The sequence below is a fragment of the Zeus faber genome, assembly GCF_960531495.2.
Source record: "Zeus faber genome assembly, chromosome: 20".
Lineage (NCBI taxonomy): Eukaryota > Metazoa > Chordata > Actinopteri > Zeiformes > Zeidae > Zeus > Zeus faber.
Genome location: NC_137207.1, coordinates 26,039,866 through 26,062,064, shown reverse-complemented (window position 1 = coordinate 26,062,064; position 22,199 = coordinate 26,039,866). Strand labels below are relative to the sequence as shown.

The 22,199-nt window shown below is 47.9% G+C and overlaps 2 protein-coding genes across 2 annotated transcripts; one reads left to right on the top strand and one right to left on the bottom strand.

The window, feature by feature from the left end:
- Positions 1-1,008: 1,008 nt before the first annotated feature.
- On the bottom strand, positions 1,009-5,353 carry c1ql1l (complement component 1, q subcomponent-like 1-like; the record flags this gene model as incomplete). Its single annotated transcript, XM_080021523.1, has 2 exons — positions 4,625-5,353; positions 1,009-1,188 (listed from the first exon to the last, which is right to left on the bottom strand). The coding sequence occupies exons 1-2, from the start codon at positions 5,282-5,284 to the stop codon at positions 1,009-1,011; spliced, it is 840 nt and encodes a 279-aa protein (XP_079877649.1). The 5' UTR covers positions 5,285-5,353.
- Positions 5,354-18,096: 12,743 nt separating this feature from the next.
- LOC307245306 (uncharacterized protein) lies at positions 18,097-20,459 on the top strand. The gene is made up of 3 exons (XM_080020801.1): positions 18,097-18,134; positions 18,933-19,051; positions 19,899-20,459. The coding sequence occupies exons 2-3, from the start codon at positions 18,948-18,950 to the stop codon at positions 20,326-20,328; spliced, it is 534 nt and encodes a 177-aa protein (XP_079876927.1). The 5' UTR covers positions 18,097-18,134; positions 18,933-18,947; the 3' UTR covers positions 20,329-20,459.
- Positions 20,460-22,199: the final 1,740 nt, after the last annotated feature.

Genomic DNA, 22,199 nt, shown 5'->3' with positions numbered 1-22,199 from the left:
AAGCATTTGACAAAATTTGTTCTGTTGTCCCAGAAAAAAAACAAAAAAAAACCAAAAAAAAAAAAACCATTTCCCCAGTCACTGAAACACGACATCTTACCACACGACGACCGGGACACATTGATAAGTGAACCTAGCAGGTGCTGTGTGGACCGCAGTGCAGGGTCGCGTGGGCGTGCGCGGCTCCCAGACTTTGATCGGAGCGACGGCTCGAACGTGACGGTGACGCTTTCCCTGCGTTGGCGGAAACCCCCCCCCCCCCCCCCCCACCGCACCACCCAACCCCCCGGGCACAACACATTGCGAGGGCTGTCGCTTTGACGTGGCTCGCGTCCCCTAAACAACGGTAGCAACGGCCCCCTGTTTCACAATGTCAAGTACGGATGAAGAGGCTTGAGGTAGACGGTTACGCTTAACCACGGATCCATGGCCCCTCCCCCGCCGCGCCCCCCTCCCGCCCTCAAACGATGGAGGTGTGTCAGAAAATAGAGAGATAACATGAGCAACATCGACCTTCTCTGACGGAGCCAGGTTAGAAGACGAGAGAGGGGGGGGGGGGGGGTACGGGGCGTCTCTCCGCGAGGAAAGGACGTTGGGTGAGCGTCTGGGAAAATCTTTGCCCCGGGAAGAAGGCGGGGGTCCCGTGATCCGCCGCCCCGAACAGGCTCAGATGGACGTAGTCCCACCGGGGTCGACAAACGCGGCCCCTCGAGTGGAACCTCGAACGCGAGCAGGGAAAGAGCAGCCGGGAGGCGCACGGGGTTTTTTTTTGGTTTTTTTTCCCGACGGCGAGAGGCTTGCGTCCGTCGCGCTTCTGCTCCCGTGGAGAGCGGTGTTTCCGAGCAGAGCGTTCTTCACGAGCGCAGAAGCGCGGCCTCGGGTCTCGGGCCTCGGGGCTCGGGTCTCGGGTCTCGGGTCTCGGGCGTTGGTGGCTTTGGGAAACACTGAATGTCGCTGGGGGGCCGTGACCCCTGAGCCGCCGGGGCCCCCTTTCCTGGCCCACGCTCCTCAGTCTGCGAACAGGATGAACCCGGAGAAGGTGCTGTATTTGTTGCTGTTGCCCCCGTGAGCTTTCCCTCCGTCCAGTTTGATGAAGACCTCGTCGCCAGCGTCCAAGTGAAGGATGACGCTGTTGCTGGCGTAGTCATAACTTTGGTCTTGGTCTTGGGCAATGGCACTCGCCCTGACCTAGAATGTGACACACACCGAAATAGGATGTGTGCCAGAGAGAGGGAGAGAGAGAGAGAGAGAGAATATGAGAGAGGCACAATGTTCTACTGCGCACACATCTATCAGAAACACATAACGCATGTCAGATACAGGCTCAGATATCACTCAGAAAACGTAAAATAATGGACAAAACATTGTATTGCGGTGTGTCTTTATACATATTAATTCAAGAATCAAGCCACATCAGCAAGACATGGATGAAAACGATGGATTCCTCCATCAGCTCCCGGTAGCGTCGAGGTGGAACAGAGGTGGAGTGGACTCCCTTGTCCCTCTCTCCCGGAGGAACAACAGACATCGCTCCCTTTTTCGGGGTGAATCTGTTGCGTTCCAGCTCGGGGATTGGGGTTTGGATTCGTTTGTCCGTGGCATCACCGTGGATTCCCCTCACCAGTTCCCTGGGCAATCGTCAACGTGGCGACGCCAAAAACAACCGGTTTGCCAAAATGTCTGCCTTTTGAATTCTTGTTTCTTCTTGCGTACGAGCGTTTATATGATGATGATGTGAGCGTAAGTCGGGATCATAAATAAACGTTCATAAGCCGCGGTTCACGTGCCAAGTTCACCCAAAAGCTTCCTTCAGACAATGAGAAACTGGTGTTTTGCCAGTAAGCTTCTCTTTGAGGGGCTTACTGGCAAATCGCCCGCGGCACAATCTCTCGTGGTAACAATGGCATCATAAAAAAGTAGCTCGGGCCACGTTTAAGCAAAAAAAAAAAAAAAAAAAAAAAGCAAGTTTTAAAATAATTCTGGATTGTATTTCGTCGTGTTTCAAGTTATTAATTTGATCCAAACGCCGCCCTGCGTGCCAAAAATAAACAATGCATGCCCGACATTTGGAAGAAGCCAGAGTGACTGAAAATGTGAGATTCCTCAGACGGTGTTTGTGCAAAGTGTGACCCCTGTGGCGAGGATCTTGTTTGGTGAGGCCTCCGTGACTCAGCTGGAGAGTCCAGGCCTGAGTCAGTCCACCTCGCAGGCGGGGAGGGGAGTGACTCGCCTTCCCTCGGCGCGTGGGCTCCACCCTCACATGCGCCCGGGCTGGACGGCGGAAGATCCCATTTTGCCGCTGTGCCGCCTGAGGCTGATTATGTAAAAAATAAAATAAAAAAATTAGCCGTGGTGTCTAAACCCGCACCGAAATCTCTTCGCCGAGCCTGTAGCAAGATGCTGGCGGCGGCGGCGGCGGCGAGGGGCCGGGCGAAGTGATACCCAGCATTGGGGGGGGATTCTGCATCACCCCGACAGCCAGCGACCGAGGCTCAGGCTCTGAGGCTGCAACGCTTAAGCTCAAGCCAATGTATAGCGGTCTGGGGTTGCCAGTTTAGCTGGCAAATAATGACGATAATCTAAATCCCCCCCCCGCTTCACCCCAGCGACGCCCGCATCCCAGCGACAGGTTGTTACACATGGGGGAGCAGTATGGCGGCGTGGAGTTCTAATTAGTGCCAAGCGAGCGGCGTGGCGCACGCCAGGGGGGCTGTGGGGGCTGGGAGGAGAGCCGGGATGACAGCGTGATGATGGATGTCAGAGTGATAAGGGCAAGGCGGTCTTAACCCTCTCCTGCCTCAACACCTGCCCGTCCCCCGGCTGCGTACGGGGAGCCGTGCGCGGCCTGGGGGGCCGCGGCACGAGGGGCGGGGTTGAATCTGACCAAAAACCAAAGCATCGCAGTGCTCTTCTGCGGTGCCTCCCTATTGAGAGTTGGGGGGTACTTTGGTGATGACTATTGGTGCTTCCGTCAGTCGAGATATTTAGACGCACAAAGTATTTGGGAATCAGTCGTAAGTAAATGGGCCAAGGAGGTAGAGGCATCGATTGAACTGTATCACTATGTTGATAAAAGTAAAAGAGAGGGTATGTCGTCTTATATCATGATACCAATATTGTATTGATATGTCGCCCATTCGTAAATAATACCAACAGCAGCATATCAATACAGGAAGACGTCGTGCAGAAACATGTTCCCGTATAATGAAGTTCACACTTTTTTCATATATGTTGAAGTCGACTCTGTGGAGTTGCTCTCTCTCTCTCTCTCTCTCTCTCCCTTATGGGATTTCTCTGAGTTTTCATGTCAATACAGGTACGTTGACTTCGAAAGCAGCCCAAACCGCCCCAACTTTGTTTTCCCACCGTCTCCGTGCTTTGTGCCGTAAATCGTACGCAGCTATAAGGTAACTACGACTGTGCAGCTTTAAAACAACTCCCCTTGAACAAACATAGAAGGACACGGCAGGCGCAATCCAACAGCGCAAACATTTGGTTTCATTTCGGGCTCACTGACGCTGCAGCAATGTGCTACTTTTGGGGCGTGGAACGCCCTGAATCTTTCAATAGTGGTTGTTGCCATAAAGTACTCGAATTTCACCACCCTGCCCAGCGAAAGCTCCACCAAAAAACAAAAACTCCGATGGCTTCTCGAATAAGTAACCTTTTTTTTTTTTTTTGTGAAAGTGACAGACATGTCGGTAATAAAGCGGATCTACCAGGGCTGGGCCGAGCGGCTGGCGGCGGGGGGAACACAGGGGTTTGGGTTTGAGGTGGAGGTTGTTGTGTTTGATCGCTGCTCTGCACCCAGGGCTCAAAACACGTTAGAAGATCATGCGTGCATTTGGCAAAAATCCCTGATTCAGTACGAAAAAGGTTTGAGGTTCTGTGGTTTGAGGGAAAGGTACGGCAGATAACTCTCACCGGGAGCGTCACGCTCGCATGAGGCACCTTGTATTTCAAAAGGGCACAAGCTTTGAACTGGACTAGACCCCGGGCGGTGTTTTGATGTGTGCAGAGTTGAGATAGCGCTCCACTGTCTGCACTCACTTCCTGGCGTACATCATTTGATGTGTAACAGGCAGAGATACACAATCTGGCAGCTTGCCACTGTGCATTGTCACATATACGGAGCTATGGCACCGGACCAACGCCGGACCTAAAAAAATCAAGACACACGTGAACGCATGACTACTCAATTTCCGACTTCCAGCGCACTGGTTGCACTGTTCCCTCGGCACATCAATTCAGTTCAGTCCAGTGCACGAATAGCTTCTTACCATGTGACGTCAGTTAATGGCTTGTTTTGAACTATTCCACATTTGTTTTGCTTCAAACTATTTCTATTCATACAGGATCAAATGTATTTCTCCTCCTGGCTTTTAAATCTAGGACCTTCATATATATATATATATATATATATATATATATATATGAAGGCAGTCTTTTTTAAATCTCTTCTCAAAACATACTTTCACCTTTTGTGAAATGTTCTATTTACATAAAAAAAAAAAATCCATTTCACTGTTTTACTGATACGCTCTCACTTATCTTATCTTCATATTTACTCTTGTTGTTTGATGTTCTCCATTATTTATGATAAAGATTTGAACCCGGTACCCACCAGCCCGTTCTTGATCAGGTCCGCCCACATACTGGTTCCGTCCCCCCCCCTCATCAGCACGTTGTAGATGAAGAAGTAGGTTCCGGGGACCTTGCAGGTGAACTTCCCCGTGGCTCCTTCGTAGTGGTCACCGATGTTGGTCACCACGTCGTCGAAGCGCAGGATGTCGTAGCCCTCCTGGGGGTTCCGCAGTCCGGCGTAAAACGCCACCCGGGCTGTCGTGCTGTACATGGGGGTGCCGACCGTCCCCTTGCCGCCCCCTGCGCCGGGTATCCCTGTCCTCACCACGTCGACATCGTCCCCCGGCGGGCCCTTGGGCCCGGGTGGACCCGGCTCTCCAGGCGGCCCCGGGAGTCCGGGTTTCCCCGGACGCCCCGGTTTGCCCTGCGGCCCGTTGGCACCGTAGGTGGGCAGCGGTGGCCCGGCGCTGTGCTCCCCCAGCGCGTCCAGCTCATTGTCGAGGCCCGGCTCTGTGGTGGCGCCCTCGTCCATGGTGCCGGCGCTGGGGAAGGGGTCGCACACCATCCTGCAGGTGCCCAGCATCTCAAAGCGTCCCGGGCCGCCGCCGTCCTCTGCGCCGCCCGCCCCCACCGAGCTCACCAGCACAGGGATGAGGACCACCAAGACCAGCACCAGCATGACCCCCGCGGCGGCCGCCATCAGGGTCTTCCGCCCGATGCTGAGCCGAGGGAGGGGCCGCGGTGCCAGAGCGGAGCTCTCCGGGGGGGAAATGGTGACGGGCTGCGGAGAGGCTCCGTGTCCAGCTGGGGGGGGAGTGCAGGGAGAGGCGGGAGGACGGTCTCCAGAGACGCACAGCGCGTGGCAGGGGCAGCGCCGAGTGACAGAGCTGCTTCAGAGTCAAAGGAAGGGAGGGTAGCACCGGGGATGAGAGGGCGGGAGGGAGAGAGTTAGAGAGAGGGAGAAGGAAAAGGAGGGAGGGGGAGAGGCAGAAATTAGAGAGAGAGAGAGAAAGAGAGAGAGAGAGGGAGAGAGGGGGGCATGCCCTCACGCTATCCATGTGACTCAGGGCTGCTGGGCTCGGTAGGTGGTGGTGGAGTGTCCCCCCTGGTAGAGTTTCTTAATAAGGGAGAAAAGATAGAGCAAAGAGAGCGATAGAGAAGAGAGAGAGAGAGAGAGAGAGGGATGGAGAGAGACAGTGAGGCAGACGGATAGCCACAGGATCTCTGCCGGTTTTGATAGGTTTCTGCTCGACCGTGCGGCCGTTCTCACGGCGAGAGAGAGAGGGAGAGAAAAAAAACAAGATCTCACCCAAGGAGCCTCCAGGCTCCACTCCCAGCGAATGAAAGGATTCCTTGTCGGGGCTCCCCTTCAGGGCAGCATTCCCGCCCTGAATACACCGGCTCCTACCAAGGAGACTGATATTCCGTACATGTCAGATTTAATATATATTTTTTAAAGTACCGTATTGTGCGGCGAACAAGGAGATATCAGGACGTTGGGTTCGCGGGCTACAAGCCGCCCGAATGCAAACACCTAGTTTTGTGTCTCGTCAAGTACCACAACATCTCCTCGGTGACCTGCGGTTTAACATTGATTAGAGCATTTTTATTTAATCAGACCTCTGTGTAATTGCATCCATAGTATTTATTTCCCCATGCATGTGGGCATGTCTTGGAAAAAAAATATTGTCGCGTCGAATTGCCATCTGCGCAACGCCACCTTAATGAAAGGTTATCATTTTAATGAGTTTGCCCTAAATCGGAATGAAGTCCGTTTATATCCCCTAACTGAACTTTGTGAAGGGGAGATAGCAGCAGTCTGTCGCATGACATTCACAGGATTAGAGCAATACTTTAAGGCCCATTCACTCAACTTCTCGTTGGTATTACAAAAATCAAACACGCATTCGACACCGTTTTCTGAGGCTAATGGCCATTTATTTTGTTCCTACTAGGGGGTGCACTAGTCTATAATAAGCTAGACAAATGCAAGCTTCCCAATGCTGACTCTAGCTTTAATGCTTTCTGTGCCCGACGTTTATTTATTCAAAGAAGACACTTCAGACCTCTCACTTTCATTGTCCGGGCTTTGTCAGCACGGGAGAAAAATGCTGCCATTACAGCCCAACAACATCCCAAAATAGGGGGCCAAAGGCAAGGTGAGCTTATTTGAATCAGACATTTCATACACAAGGCAGCACAAAGTGCTTTGGGTTTGGCCATCAATTTAAAACACATTTTTGACATAGAAGGATGTCTTGCCAACTACGGTTTCTCCCAAATGATTGGCCTGAAATTCAGAAATCATGAATAGTAGCAAGGGAGCGCTTCTCGAGTGTGAAAAAAGACACCAAAATCCTGTGGTGCTCTTCGGAAGGAGATAGCAATCCACAGCAGTTTGCTTTTATATTTCGTTGATGTACCTTTGCCCGTGTTTTAATCCAGGCATTTTAATAGTAAAGTCCTGGTGAGGGCCATGCTTCATTATTTGTATTAGTCTTCAATGTCTTAAATAAATAGCTGGACCCAGATGACTGGGAGGGACCCTCAGACAAACCACATCTGACTCAACCACACACGGTGTGATTAATAAATCAGGGAAAATGACGGTGAAAGTATAAAGTCCGTCCCGGACTTACTTTCCAATTTGATGCCATGATTGTCACGGGGGCGCAACGGAGGTTCTAAGTCTCACAGCCCGAGTGGCGCTGAACCTCCAGCCGCTTGAGACGGCGACACAGCCCAGGGCAACAGCAGAATACACTGAGTACTCAGTGCTATAGGATAGAGTAGACGGCTAAAGGGGGCGAGCGTGAAGTAGAGTGAAGTGATGGCAGATTATGGGGCGTGTCATGTGCAAGAAGTGAGGCGAGTGCCAAGCAGCCGTCTTGCCTACTTTGACGTAAATAACTGCCATGGACTGCAGTCGGAGAATTGTTCGAAAGTTCAGCTCCAGCGATTTTGACTTTCGCTTTTCCTCCAAATGCATGAGTCTGGGGATGTAGTTATTAAACAACGTGTATCGGTAAAACCATCGCAAACAGTGATAAACAAAGTGGATCCTCACCAACACACAAAAATGGACAGAGAGCGCAGCTCAAATGTACGTTTTGAGGGTTTTTCATGACAGACAGCGTGACAGAGTGTTGTAATAAGGTGTCCTACGTCACTTTTGAAGCTTTAATACGAGCTTGACATTTTTACAATTTAGTGCTAAAATCTGTTATTTTTCAAAAATATTCAGTGACAGTTACTGTGGAATCAAAGTATTTTAGCAGAGAGTGCCTTGTGGTGTGGGGTTGGTGGGTTTAGGGAGTCACACCAGTCTTGGGTAATTGGGACCCAGGGTAAGGGGGGCTGTACGCCTGTTGCTCGTTAGAGTAAAATTAAGGGGCAACAGGTAAAACTCAACATAAAACTTTAAAAAACTTAACTTAAACTGGAAAAGCCAAAGCTTGTCTTTTATTATCACACACACACACACACACACACACGCATTACCTGCAGCTACAGCGGCCGACACATACACATGCAGATGGAGGGCGTGAAATGTCTTTTCCACATTTTTCCCATCGAGGCTTGCCCTTCCTCCAGGGGGTAGGCCAGGAATGGTGGGCAGCTTGCAGGGCCCAGGGACCATCTTCAGCATCCATCACTGGTCAGACGATGTTTCTTGTGCAAAAAAAACCTCATCCCCATACACACAGGAGGGGAGCCCTTGCCATGACACGTTTTCCAACTGCTCCTGGCTTGTTTCACCTTGCCTACTCACTACAATAAAACTGGTACCTTCCAGCCCCATCACCTGTCTCTCTGTGCTGGAGAGCCCTGAAAACGGTGCTCAGGTGGTGTAACTGTCACAGTGGCGCCTGAACAGGGACTCTTCGGCAAAGGGAAGGGACACAGAAGGGCCTCTCCTGACAGGCAGCAGCCGCACCCAGGTTGTCTGGCGGAGGACCAGGGGAAAAGCGCGCGCAGCAATCACCACGGGTAACCGCTTGCAGCTAGCTGCTCCACCCAGCAGCCACCGCCGGGACCATCCAACAGCCTAGCAGCCAGGCTACCCCTCCAAGCAGCCCCTGCAACAGCCAAGCCCAGCCACGCCTCCACCAGCCAGCACAGCAGCCCGGGCCCCCACCACCAGAAAGGAGGAGGGAAGTCTGTCATTACCCTGGGGGAGGGTGGCCTGGTGTTCGGGCTAAGTGGCGTATTGGCTCTAGGTAATTGGGCCCGGGATCAGGGTGGCTGTGCAACTGTTGCTCATAAGAGTAATCAATGAGCAACAGGTCAAACCCCCATCCCCACACACACACACACACACGCAGTAAAAAAAACCAACTTTAAATAGCTCAAAAATACTGGAATACACACAGTAATAAAAAAGGCCCATAACGTTTCCAATATATTACAATCTAGTCAACCTTATTTTACATTGCGTGCCAAGAGCAGTCATTGTCATCTTTAGGTATGGTTTGGGAGTCAAAGCATCTTATCCTTTAATAAAATTGTGTAAAATTGTGCTTTATGACATATGAGACTGTGTGAACAATTCATGATTGTTATCATAAAGCACCTATGCACCTATTCATGATTGTCTACCTTGCGATCACACCATCATGGGTTCCTTAGAATGAATGTTATGTGTCCTTTTCCTGCCTGCGATCGAGAAAAAAAAAACATTTAGGTATGAAATACCTGAAGGCAAGTTCAAAGTACACACACACACACACACACACACACACACGTTTAAAAATAGATTCACCTGCAGGGTGGCTGATGTTGTATCCACAATTCCCATTCTCTCTGCCAGGTGCCCTTGAGCAAGGCTCCATCTGCTGGGCCGCACAGAGAGGCAAAATTCACAAGGTATGTTCTGCGGCTGCTGACAGCACCATGAATTGCGCGTCAATTGCAACCGCTAACTGCGCCGTCTCAACGTCCGATTCACAAAACATATTGTGCTCATGAAATCACAAAGTAACTATGCCATACATGAGCAAACCTGGCATAGTGTTTTGCGTGCGATTGCACCTATCCATGCGGCAAAGTGCGCACGGAGCAGGGACAGAGCCCCCATCCCCGGGCGTCTGGATTATAAGCGGAGGACAAAAGACAAAAAAATCCCACAACGCCTCACAAGCTTCTCACACGGCTATGGCTGTGGGAACCAAGCTTTTCCCACAGCGAGCCCTTCTGCGCCTCAGTCCTCTGTACCTGCACCCGGAGGGCGAGGAGGGTAATTGGTGACTGGTGGTGATTGAGTCGGTGTATGATCTCCTGTTCTTTCGAGGTTGCAATGTGCGTAATGGCCTTTTTGTCTAGCTCCACGGGGTCGGCTGTGGGGAGACCGGTTATTCTGGCTGGTTAGTAACGTATAACATGTTAAAGAAGTCAGTGTAACAGTACAGTAGGATGGGCCCAGTAATGCTCTGGTACAACAATAGGAGGAGATGGGGGGCAGATGACTAACAGTCTTTGGTGGCTCCTTTCGGTGTCCATTAGTATGCTGGTCGAAGCTGAGTCTATTGTCCAATGTCACACAGGTATTTGAAACTGTCAACAATATCGGTTATTTGGTTATTGATAAGAATGGGGCGCTGTGGTGAGGGTGGACCAATTATTATTTCCTTTGCGTTGCAACTCGGATGTCTACATTACATTTCCTTTTGATGTTGAGGTAAAGATGGATGTCCTCACACCATTGGGTGAAGCGTGCAACCGTGTCGTGAGAGCAGAGTGGTGGTCTGTGAGTAGGGCAAGGATGGCTGAGGTCAGTAGTGATGGGTGACGGACTGGTGCAGCCATCGGTGTAAAGTGTGAACGGGAATGGGCCCAACGCACGGCCCTGCGGCGCTCCGGTGTTCGTGCTGTGCAGGTGTGGTCAGCATGTGGTCGTCCCCACCCGCACAGCTTGCAGTTTGTCCCCAAGGAAATTTGGCATGAGATGGGTCAGACGGGGGTGGGGTGTTGAGATGGTGTTGCCTCCGGATCACCAGGTGTGTTATATATGTGTGGTATTAAAAGCAGAGCTGAAGTCCACAAGGAGGATTCTAACAAAGGTGCCTGGGGAATCCAGGTGCTGGAGGAGGAGGTGCAGCAGGCAGGCCACAACATCCATCCTCTGCCCCCCTCTTAGCCCAACACCCAAATTGGGGGTGGGGGTCCAGTTGTGGGGCAACAACTGGCAGAATAATGTTCAGCAGGAACTTCTCCAGGCACTAAATTTTAATGGATGTAAGGGCAACGGGGCAGTAGTGGTTGAGTTCTGTGGGCCGTGTTTTATTTTGGGGTACGGGGATTATGGAAGCAGTTTTCCAGGGGTAGGTGTTGTGGCAGTTACATAGTGTGGCATTATACGCTTTCTTTTTGTCTTTGTCTTGTGTGTGAAAGTTAAATAGGAAAATAAAAATCTCAAATAGTCTTTTCAAACCGACTGACCGCCTGAGGGACCCACTGAAAAGGACCTGAACCAAACTATTGTGAGTATTTATTACTCGTGTTACTGTATTGCTGTGTTGTATTGTTGTATACTGTACTGTATATTTTCCATACTCACTGTATCCACATGTAATTTACTGCACATATCTGTATATACTAAATGCCTATCTCATATACATAACTCTATTCCCTTTTATGTTGTACCCCCACTTTGTATTATGTTTTTGAGTCTTATTAAATTTCTATTTTATATTATTTATATTATTCTATTCATTAACTGCATTACGCTTTAGGAATCAGTTAGTTTCAGTTAGTTGTTAGGTAGGAATTAGGTTAGCTATTATGTTCAGTTTAGTAACTATTTTGCATAATCTCTGGGTGCGTTGTAAAGACATTTCACTGCATATATGTATAAAAGTATGAATACAGTATGTATGTGACGAATAAACCTCTTGAATCTTGCATCTTGTATTTTGAAAATTATTTGAGAATCAAATATTTGAGAATTGCTCGTAGAACTTCGAGGTTGGTAATTCAAGATCAATAATTCAAGAGAAATAATAATTCAAATAAGTTGCAGAAACGTCCCAGAATTCTATTAAAATATGCAGTGTTGGTTATTGTTTTCAACATCCAAGTTTACTCTCGTCTCTTGTCCTTCTTCTGATGCATTGATTTGTTTTGTCACTTGAGGTGTGTGTGTGTGTGTGTGTGTGTGTGTGTGTGTGTGTGTGTGTGTGTGTGTGTGTGTGTGTGTGTGTGTGTGTGTGTGTGTGTGTGTGCGTCTGTGTGCTATTTTTCGGTCCCTTTTTTTGTGAATTTTTGTCCATATCGACGGTTCGATGACCACAACTCGCCACGCTGCTTCAATAAATTCACCGCGGCTGCACGTCCGCTTCTTGACCGAGCTTTGTGTTCTTGCCGGGAAAGGGGGTAAACAGCCCCTAGAGGAGCGGGCCATTGCTTCCAGACAACCGCTCGCTGAGCTCATCAGACATGTTTGTATTTAGCTCACTCAGTAAATGTAAAAAGCAACGTGTGAGAAATGACAGGAAGTCCAAAGGGGGGATGTTTTGCTCCTGCTCCACCACGTGGGCCCCTGCTCATCGAGGGCGGGGGCAGAGCAGAGGCTCTCCACCCGCCAGCTGCTTGGAATGCAGCGGAGGGACACACTTCCCTGTTCAGTTAATTGGTTGTGGTCAAACACTGCAAGGAAATTAGACGCACACCCTACACCTTTGGTTATGGATGCGCTGAAAGATTTTATTTCGCCATTCAAAGCTGAGCTGTGTCATCTGGACAGTTGGGGACATGCATTGTGTCCTGCAAAAATCCCATTCACACAGAGAACTATGTCGGCATTCGGCAAGTGTTGAAAATCAGATAACTACACTGCAAAAAGAAAATGAAATCTTGACAGGCCAGAATTTTTTGAGAATAAACAATTTTTCATATTCATTTATCTCTCATCAGCCTCTTCAAAAATTGTTTGCTTGAAAAAACTTTGCTTGATTATGTGAAAGGGATGGCGACTCCGAGGAATTCACTCTTTTAACCAGATTCAGATGAGAAGGTCGACACCAATTCCTGTTGTGTCATCTCTGTGTCAAGTAAAAATATTAATTATTATCATTATTATGGTTATTGTTATTGTTATTGTTATAATAATAATAATAATTATTATTATTATTATTATTATTATTAATATTATTATTATTATTATTAATATTATTATTAATATTATTATTATTATTATTATTATTATTATTATTATTATTATTATTATTAATAATAATAATAATAATAATAATAATAATAGTTATAGTTATAATAATAATTATAATAATTAATATATTATTTCTATTATTTCAAGTCAAATAATTAAGAGAATAGGATAACACTGTTCTGTTCTTGTGCACTACAAGATAATTTTAGTGTCAAAATGTTGTTTTAATAAATGTTATTCATGGCATTTTTTGTGTTTCCTCAAAACTCCTGTAAAGTACATTCCCTTTGGTTATTCAGGCTTTCAGTCGACCTTATCATTTATTTTTTAAGTAGCAGCAGAGGCAGAATGCTCATTGTCTGTTGCCGTAGTAACGCTCTTACTGGTGTTTGTACTGTGTGAAAAGCATCGCCTCCTACGTGGCAGTATTATATCCTGCGGGTGCACTCACTCCAACCATCCCCACGACCCCGAAGTGAACCCACACCTCCTTTGCTCTCACCCTTCACCTCCTGAGTTAGGGTGTCCTCAAATGGACTGAAAGTGTGGAAGTAATGGTTTTTCATTATCTTTATTATAATAATAGTAATTATTATTATGATTGTTCTTGTTGCTGAGAAACTTACCACTCTGCCGCAGCTTCTCGTTGTGCTTCAGCACAGTCCGATGGGGCAAGCGTTCAGGCTTTAAAAAGGTGTCCTGTAGCGCTATCCAAGCACCGCGGTTCCCGGGGTCATGTCGGCGTGGGAGGGATGGGGCCCTCATTCTCCTCTCAGCCGCAGAGACCAGGGTGAGACCGAGGACGGTCTATTATCACAGCCTTATAACCCTATGAAGACGCGTGGTCTCCATTTTGTGGAATTCCTTGAGAGCTGATTCCTCTCCATATTGGCTTCTAACACGGCCCCAATTAATATGCAGAGACCCTACAGATGAAAATGGCATCTAAATCCACGACCCCCCACCCTCCATTCCACTGTACCGTTTTCATGCTCTGGTGTTATGTTGTTACGTTTTGTTATGTTGAACCTCCACGGTACCTCTGCATGATTTGCGGTCCCCGGGAATATCGGGACAGGAGGGGTGCTTTCAGTGCACCACCACATGGGGGCGCCACGGCAAAGCAACGCAACACACGTGAAAAAAACAGGTTTCTCCACGACCACAGCACTGGCTCTCAACCTGCGGTCCTGGGACCCCTCGGGGGTCCGTATCCATATACCCCCCCCCCTCCCCAGCGAAATGATCACTCATTTATTATTATTATTTAATTTCCAAGACATTGGCGCAGTTAGAGAAAGTCTCGAGTGACTGTTTGTCACTACTGTCTCCGGGCGGGTTATCTCCCAAATAGGAGCATTTCTGTGTGGAGTTTGCATGTTCTCCCCGTGCTCACGTGGGGTTTCCTCCACCTCACGTCAGTAAGGACCCCCCTCAAAAACATGCACCCATCATGGTCTGACCAGCGATGGACACTCATCACCAGGTCCCCGGGCGCGTCCACGAATCCTGGCTGTGCCCCCGGAGGAAGGACAAGCCAAAGGATGGATTAAATGCAGAGGCCTCATTTCACCGGCCACCTTCCAAAGCGTGTGTGTGTGTGTGTGTATGTGTGTGTGTGTGTGTGTGTGTGTGTGTGTGTGTGTGTGTGTGTGTGTGTGTGTGTGTGTGTGTGTGTGTGTGTGTGTGTGTGTGTGTGTGTGTGTGTGTGCATGTGTTATAGTGTGGTGTGTTGTGTGATTAATTAAAGATTCTTCTTCTTTTTCTTCTTCTTTGGATCCTAGTTTCACTGTTATCTCCCAAAACAGAGTAGAGACACTAAATCGTATCTAACAACCGGATCCCAGAGACGATCGTACAGAACGGTCGTATCAGTGAGGATCACTGCATTACAACACCTCTCCACCCCAACATACCGGAACCTCATTGGACCGCGGAGCCAACGGCGTCGGGGAAAGGGTTCCACGGTGCTGTGGCTGCGCAACACCACCGCCCGGCGGCATAGACCTTGCAACCAACCCAAGTCTGAAGAACCCCCCACTCCCCGCCCCACCGCTGCACACTGGGTGAAGTGGAGCGCTGATGGGGCGCTTCATTCTTTTAATGAGGGCAACTGGGCAAAACAGCACATGAAGCCAGAGAGAGTCGACCTTGTCGTGTTGTGTTTGTTCAATTAGTTTTATTGACATTAAATATCACAGAGATCATTAAGCTGAACCCTTTGTTATCGTAGCACAGTAATACTGTAGGAGGCTTTTTATTGGCCTGTCAAACATTGGAATAGACGGCGATTCATATGTCGCTTCCTTTGCCATCACAACCACTCCTCTCATGCACACAAACACACGCGCAATGTGCAAAGGCGGCCTTGCGAAGCGCCCGGGGAGGCGTTATGCCGTCTTGCTCAAGGACTCCACCGGCTCGACCAGCAACCCCCTGATTCCCTCTGTTTCCTCCTGAGCCACCGACCCCCTGCCCCGACGTAGCTGTACCTGCGCCGCTGCGGTACCTGTCCAGCGTTTTGCCCGGCCCACGCGGACGCGCCGTTTGCCAGCCTGAAGGGCAGTTGGCCTCTGTCCAGATTTGCGGAGGAACCGGATCGACTAGAAGTGAAAGTCCCTCGGTTCCAGACTGCTCTGATTTGGGGGCGCGGTGAGAAAGGTTGATCGGCTTATTCACATGTTGGTGGTTGGTGGGTAATTAGGGCTCCGTGGTCCACGGTCCAGGTCTGTTTTTAAGGCCAAAAGTATCTGGAACCCGACAACCGCAGTACCCACAGACATGTTTGGGGTTTCGTTGGCACCGGGATGTTTCAGACGTCTTGTTGTTCGAGTTGGATCAATATCGATCTACATTGAGAGAAATTTGCGGAAAAGACTCTCGTTATTTTAGAGGAAATAGAAGAACTTTGAGATCATTTAATTAGTTTCAGGAGTGGGCTGCTTTGTGACATCATCACCTGAATTTGAGTCCAAGCGTCGTCTCTGTCGACAACCTGAGCCGATGCTGCGTCTTGCAAAACTCTGTAAACTGTAATCGGTCACAGAGGGCGTGTTCGCACGGCAGGAAGTTCTAAGAACCTTTGGAGGAACTGTTCGCTTGTATTTGATCACTGCATGATCCAGGAGCGACCGGAATTGTTAAAACACTGTTCTTGAGGGTTATTTAAACTGAGGAACGACAGAAGAGGAACATTCAGTGACGTTAGTGCACGGTGATTGGTCGCACGCATGAAAAATTTGATATTTCATTTAAAGTAAACGTGTCTTTATTAATACACAATTTATTTCAAAAACATTAAATGTAAGGCACTTCAAGGCTAATCATGATATTACGGAAACTCGTACCTAACACGACTAAACCAGACCTGTGTATTGCTGCCTGCAGCTACAGTATATTTATTCATGGAACACAGCATCACTTCCTGCTGCCTCTCGACCCAATACAACCTCTGGGCGCTTTCTAGTGGCACCAGAATGAGTGGAACAGATAATGAGTGAAACCAGCTGTTTCCGACCAAAAGGTGGGAAATAGAAAACGCAAACACAGATGCCCATGATCTAAAGGAATTCCCCATCCTTGTTTAAGTTGCCATTTAAGTTGGAAATTCAGAGCTGATCGCTGAACAATTATTAAGCTCCGTGGTCCACGGTCCAGGTCTGGTTTAAAGGCCAAAAGTATCTGGAACACGACAACCGCAGTACCCACAGACATTTGTCTGGTCTAGTCTGGTCAATGACTAATAATCTTTTTTTTTTTTTAAGTCCACTTCAAGCACTGGATATAAGTAAACCTTGACTATTTCGATGTGGCATGTTTATGATTGGCCAAATCGACAAGGACAAAACAAAATACTGTGGTTTTGGTGGGGCATCGCCTTGCCCTGCCCACGCCTGGAATGCAAAACGCAGACAGGCATGGGAGTGCTCCGGCCTTTTCAGGTGATCTGGTCCGGGAGGTTTGAAACCTGTTTTTATTCAGAGGCTGAACAGCTCAGCCTCTGACTCAAAACAGGTTTCAAACCTCGTTATATCCAAGGGTGTGGCTGCTACCGCCTCACCATCAATACACTACTTTATCTGTCTATCTGCAGTATGTGTTGTTTTCAGCCGGCAAATGAAGGATTGCACTTTGTCATGATCGACATTATACTGTATACATTATACATTATTGTACATTATACAAATGTTGAGACAATTAAATGGACATTTGTCTCTATTCCATTATTAATGACTATTACAGAATATGTATACAGACTCTATATACACACATCTGTTAAGAATCATAAGGGCTGGGACAAGAATCCCCACTTGGGACCCCTTTCCCACCTATCCTCTACAATATACATTACAGTATACATTACAGTATATACAGTATACAGTATACATTACATTTCACTGCATATATGTATGAAAGTATGTATATGTATGTGACAAATAAAAATCTTGAATCTTGAATCTTGTATACATCCATCTGACCATTTGTCAAAATGTCAGGTGGTCTCCAGAGTTTATTTCTAAATATATATTTTGCAAACAATACAAACAGAAAAGTGGCAAAAAATTGTATTTCGTAAAATCTAATCTAATAAAAAACGCAATGCAAAATGCAATTTGCACTTTGGTTCTCCTCCCATGGCTGCTACAGAGCTGCAGGAAGTGTCAGAAAACACAGGACTACCGCTGAACTACTTTTAACTGGTACTATTCGCAAACCACACTCATCTGTGTGTGCATGTACTTTTTATTGCTGCATGACTCACGCTCGCTGCAACGGCAGAGTGGTGTCCAACAACAGTGGAACTCCCAGGAATAAGTGAAAGCCACGATATTTGCCCTCCGTCCGTTTGTCCTCAACAGCTTCGTAGTTTATTGAGTTTATTGAGTATACATCTAGATGTCTCTTTGTACTCTCTCTTTGTGTCATCTGAACGCTAACATTTTTTTTTTGTTTGTTTGTTTTTTTTAATTTTATTTTGACTTTCATCTCAAACAACTCCCTTTTTTTCAATTGGAGATGGTTCTCGACTCCCCCCTCCGCACTGGAACGATGAATTCAACCAGTTGTGTGTTTTGCATTCTGACAGAAATTTAAAAAAAATATATATTTCACATTCGCAGACACACCTGAAAAGCGAGGCGTGACTGTTTGTGTGTGTGTGTGTGTGTGTGTGTGTGTGTGTGTGTGTGTGTGTGTGTGTTTGTGTGTGTGTGTGTGTGTGTGTGTGTGTGTGTGTGTGTGCGTGTGTGTGTGTGTGTGTGTGTGTGTGTGTGTGTGTGTGTGTGTGGGTAGGTGTGGGTGTGACTTTGTGCTTGCCACTGCACCACGCCTGCTCTGCACTCAGACGACTCTCCGTCCTCGCGTGTGTGTGCGACATAAAGGAAATGTAAGTACACTTACAAGTTTTACAAGTTTATAACACATTCTAAGTATATCTGTAGATAGGGTTAACAGAAAGCCTCTTAAATAAATTTGTATATATCATGTAGGTAGTGGAGTTAATGTCAAGGGTGTCACTGTCTATTTGAATATTCATATATATATATATATATATATATATATATATATATATATATATATATATATATATATATATATATATATATACTTCACTAACCCTAACCCTAACAGCTTGAAAAGTCATATACATCAAGTTCAATCGGAATGTATTTCAGTGGATATTGTCTTGTATTATCTCATCTTAAGTACTTATTTTGATTATGATGATCATTATTTAGTGAGAAATTGCAGCCTAACTTTAAAGTTATTTCATCCTTGATCGTCCTGCTTCATGGCTCACGAAATCAAAGTCAAACTTCCCTTCCCGCGAGGCACGTTTCTCGCTATAAGAGGATGGTGGCGCCTGGACTGGACCTGGACAATGTTTTTACAGGATCGCGGGGAGTCCACCCAAGTGGTTGGCATTAAAATCTTCTAAATTGATCCGCTACTGGGGGAATCGCTTCAGCCAATGGGCATGCGTACCAAAGGTTTGGGTTGCCACTGTGTGTCTGTGAATCCAAGTATTGCAGGTATTACAGGCAAAGCTCTACTTGTTGCAGTGGTCTACTCCGTTCAAAATTGGGGGCAACTCAACTGCCTCGCGCTCTTGAGACCCTTTGGGTTGCGAGCAAGCGTTTGGGGTGGGGTATCTAACCTCCGTCTGACCGGTCTTCTCTTTTAGCCGCCCGACGCCGCCATGCCGGAAACCGCAGAGGCCCACGCCACTTCACTCACCACCAACCGCAACTGCACCCTGGAGATCACCAACGTCAGCGGCTCCTACTGCCTCGTCAACCCCAAGTGAGAGCCGCCTCGTGGCCCCCCGTGCGTGTTGTATCTAGAGCGCCTGCGTAGCAGCAGGGTCACCCCCTACACCCCTAAAAGGTAGAGGAAGTTCCACCAGGTTCAACCGCCAGCAGTGACGCAGCGGTTGCCTTCAGAGCACAGTTAGGGTCGGATGTGGTCGGCGCTCATCGTCCCCGGCTCACCCTATGTGACGCTCTCGTGACCCGAACCGCTGTCCTCACGTCGCCCGTTTGGCTCTTCCTCTTTGTCTCCTCCTCCTCCTTCCCCCTCTTGTCCTCCTTGCTTTCATGAGCACCGCCTTTCTCCCTGGGACTCTCACACGCACCCACGCGAGGTTGTAAAATATACCAAAATATCGAAGGATAAATCGATTTTTATTCATCGCCTTTAGGTTGCATCGTATCGTCCTCAAATGAAAACATCCCGACGTCTTCATGCACAAATTTCTCCGTCTAAATCGCTAAGCCACCGTGGTTCGCACAGAATGTGGTTTTCAACCCTCGCTGAGGTCTGAGGGAAGCGAATCTCTGTCCCGGGAAAACAACCCGTTCACCGCAGAAGGGAGAAGGGATGTCCGCTGTTCCTCCAGAAGAGAGGGACATTGGTGTCCCCTCTCTTCTCTACCTCCCTCTGCCACGGTCAATGAGACTGTACATGAGATGTAGCTGTCCTCCCGTAGATCCGAGCTTTTGCCCAATTTCTCTGTCTCTCTGCCTTGCGTGTGTTTTTTTTTAAAGTTGTCCCGCCAAAACAAATTCGAATCAACCGCGACGATGGAGCGACAAAGCGTTCAGAATCAGAAGTGACGTGATGTGCGTGTACCTCCTCTTCTGCCCGCCAGGGTCTACATGTACAGCGGCTTCGCGTTCAACCCGCCGCAGCCCACCGTGCGCACCACCAAGACGGAGGTGTGCTCCTTCACCAAGGACGACAACACGGCGTCGGGCGCCGTGGGCGTACTCACCTACGACTTGTTCCACATGGTCGGACGCCGCAGCGACGCGGTGGTGGCCGTCATGTTCTCCGTGCCCTTCGACTACGGCCTCTACAAGAACTGGCTGGCCGTGGGCATGTTTGAGCCCAAGCGCCTGTGCGACAAGGAGCTGTACAAGGAGATGTACAATGGGAAGGATTTCACCTACTTCAAGCGCGAGGAGGCCAACGGTTCGGGGCTGCATTTCCAGGGGCAGATGGCGGACATCAGAGCCACCATGTCCGAGCAAGGCCGGGCCATCGTCAAACTGGAGCTGTACGACAAGATGGGCCGTTAGGATCCCGGCGACTTGGCAGTTAAACTATGTACCGCCCGCAATGATTAGAGGTTTAAGATACAAGTGGATGAGCCTGTCTGCGGTCCAAACGCTGTTGGTGCTTTGAACAAATAAAAACAAAATGTCGTTGATCTCCTTGTTCACGCTCTTAATTTAATCACCGGGCGTCGCTCCAGCCTTGAAGGGAAAACATCCCACCGTGCGTACGCTGAGGTTAATGTGATTGGGCTTGACGTAACAGAACATAGCAATCGTATTTGGGTTAAACTGCGGCCGCTCTGTTGAGCAACGGTGACAGCTCAGTCCCCTCTGTTCCAAAACAGGCAACACCGACTCGAGGTGCGGTGCAGCACTCCTGTACTAGCAAGGCAGCCGTGGTACGCTGTTTTCACCTCTTCCTACTTATCCATATATGCAATGAAAGAATAAAGGTCCGATACTAGATCTTTGAAAGGCAAATTCTGTCCAAAAAAAAATGCCCTTTGGAATCACCATCATTTCCCTTGATTGTGATTGTGATTGTTTGCACGTGTGACGATGGGGTAAACTCCAGCCTAGACATAAATCAGCACTTTTTATTGGAATGAAAGCCAAAGCGACGAGACGCAGCCAAGGATGGACCCAGAGTGCAAACTGGAGTACGGGTCCGAAAAAATAAAGTTTATGGCTGATTCCGGGTTTTCGCACAAAATTGTGCTGTCCATGTGGTTCTTTGAGATCAATCAGTTGTTAATTCATGTCTGAGTTATTGGATCGGAGGTGACTGCATACATTTGGAAAATAACCACACCCTCCACGGTCCATGGGTGGATGGCTCCTACCTGATATTTATTGTGCAATAACCCACAATGGTCCAGGACAATTAAACAAAATTAAACAATGGATGCGTCTCAGCAGGTTTTTTGTATAACCAAAACTGTTTTTTTCTGGTCGTCTGGGTCGGAGTAGATGTCAATTGGGTGGCGAAATCAAATTGTAGAATTTCTTCTTTATTTAAATGTTTATATTATATATATATTAATTATATTCATTAACACAGTACACCATTACTTGTCAAACAAGTGCAGTGTGTGGAATTTAGTGGCAAATAGCGGTGAGGTTGCAGATCGCAACCAATGGATTACTCCTCCCCTTGGCGATACAACATGGAGGCCTCCGTGGAAGAGATGGTGGCCGTGCAAACTCGCAAAAAACGCAAAAGGCTCTCTCCAGAGCCAGCGTTTGGTTTGTCTATTCTGGGCTTCTGTAGAAGATTATGGGGATGGTAGCTCAGGCGGTAGAGCTGGTGGTCTAGTGATCTAAAGGTTGCTGGTTGGATCCCAGGCTCCTCCTGCTAGCATGCTGTAGTGTCCTTGAGCAAGACACTTAACCCCTAATTGCTCCTGATGGCTGCGCCCGTCGCTGTTTGAATAATTGTAAGTCGCTTTGGATAAAAGCGTCTGATCAATAACTAAATGTAATGTAAAAGATACATGGCGGTGCAACAAGGCAAACGTTGAAGGTGATTATCTCCGGATCACAGTTTGCCACACCCTTGTCATTAGCAAGTTATGGCTTTAAAAAAATTGCTTAATTTGCACAAGTGACACATTGTTTTGAAGCTCTGATTCTTCACTTCCAAATGGTGCAAAAAAACAAACAAACAAGAGTCAAAAGCCGTCAAATGGACCTAAAGTCTGCGGCGGGTCACATATACTTGATGTGAATATTACATTCCACTTCTGCCAAGTCGGTCCGGTAAATTCTACACACTTCACCTTCAAGTCTTCGAAATGCTCGCTTGAACTGCTCAAGCTATGACGTCGGAAGTGAAAAATGTTCATAAATATTCATTTAGGCACAAATTTGCTCCCGGATCATAGGGTGGCAAT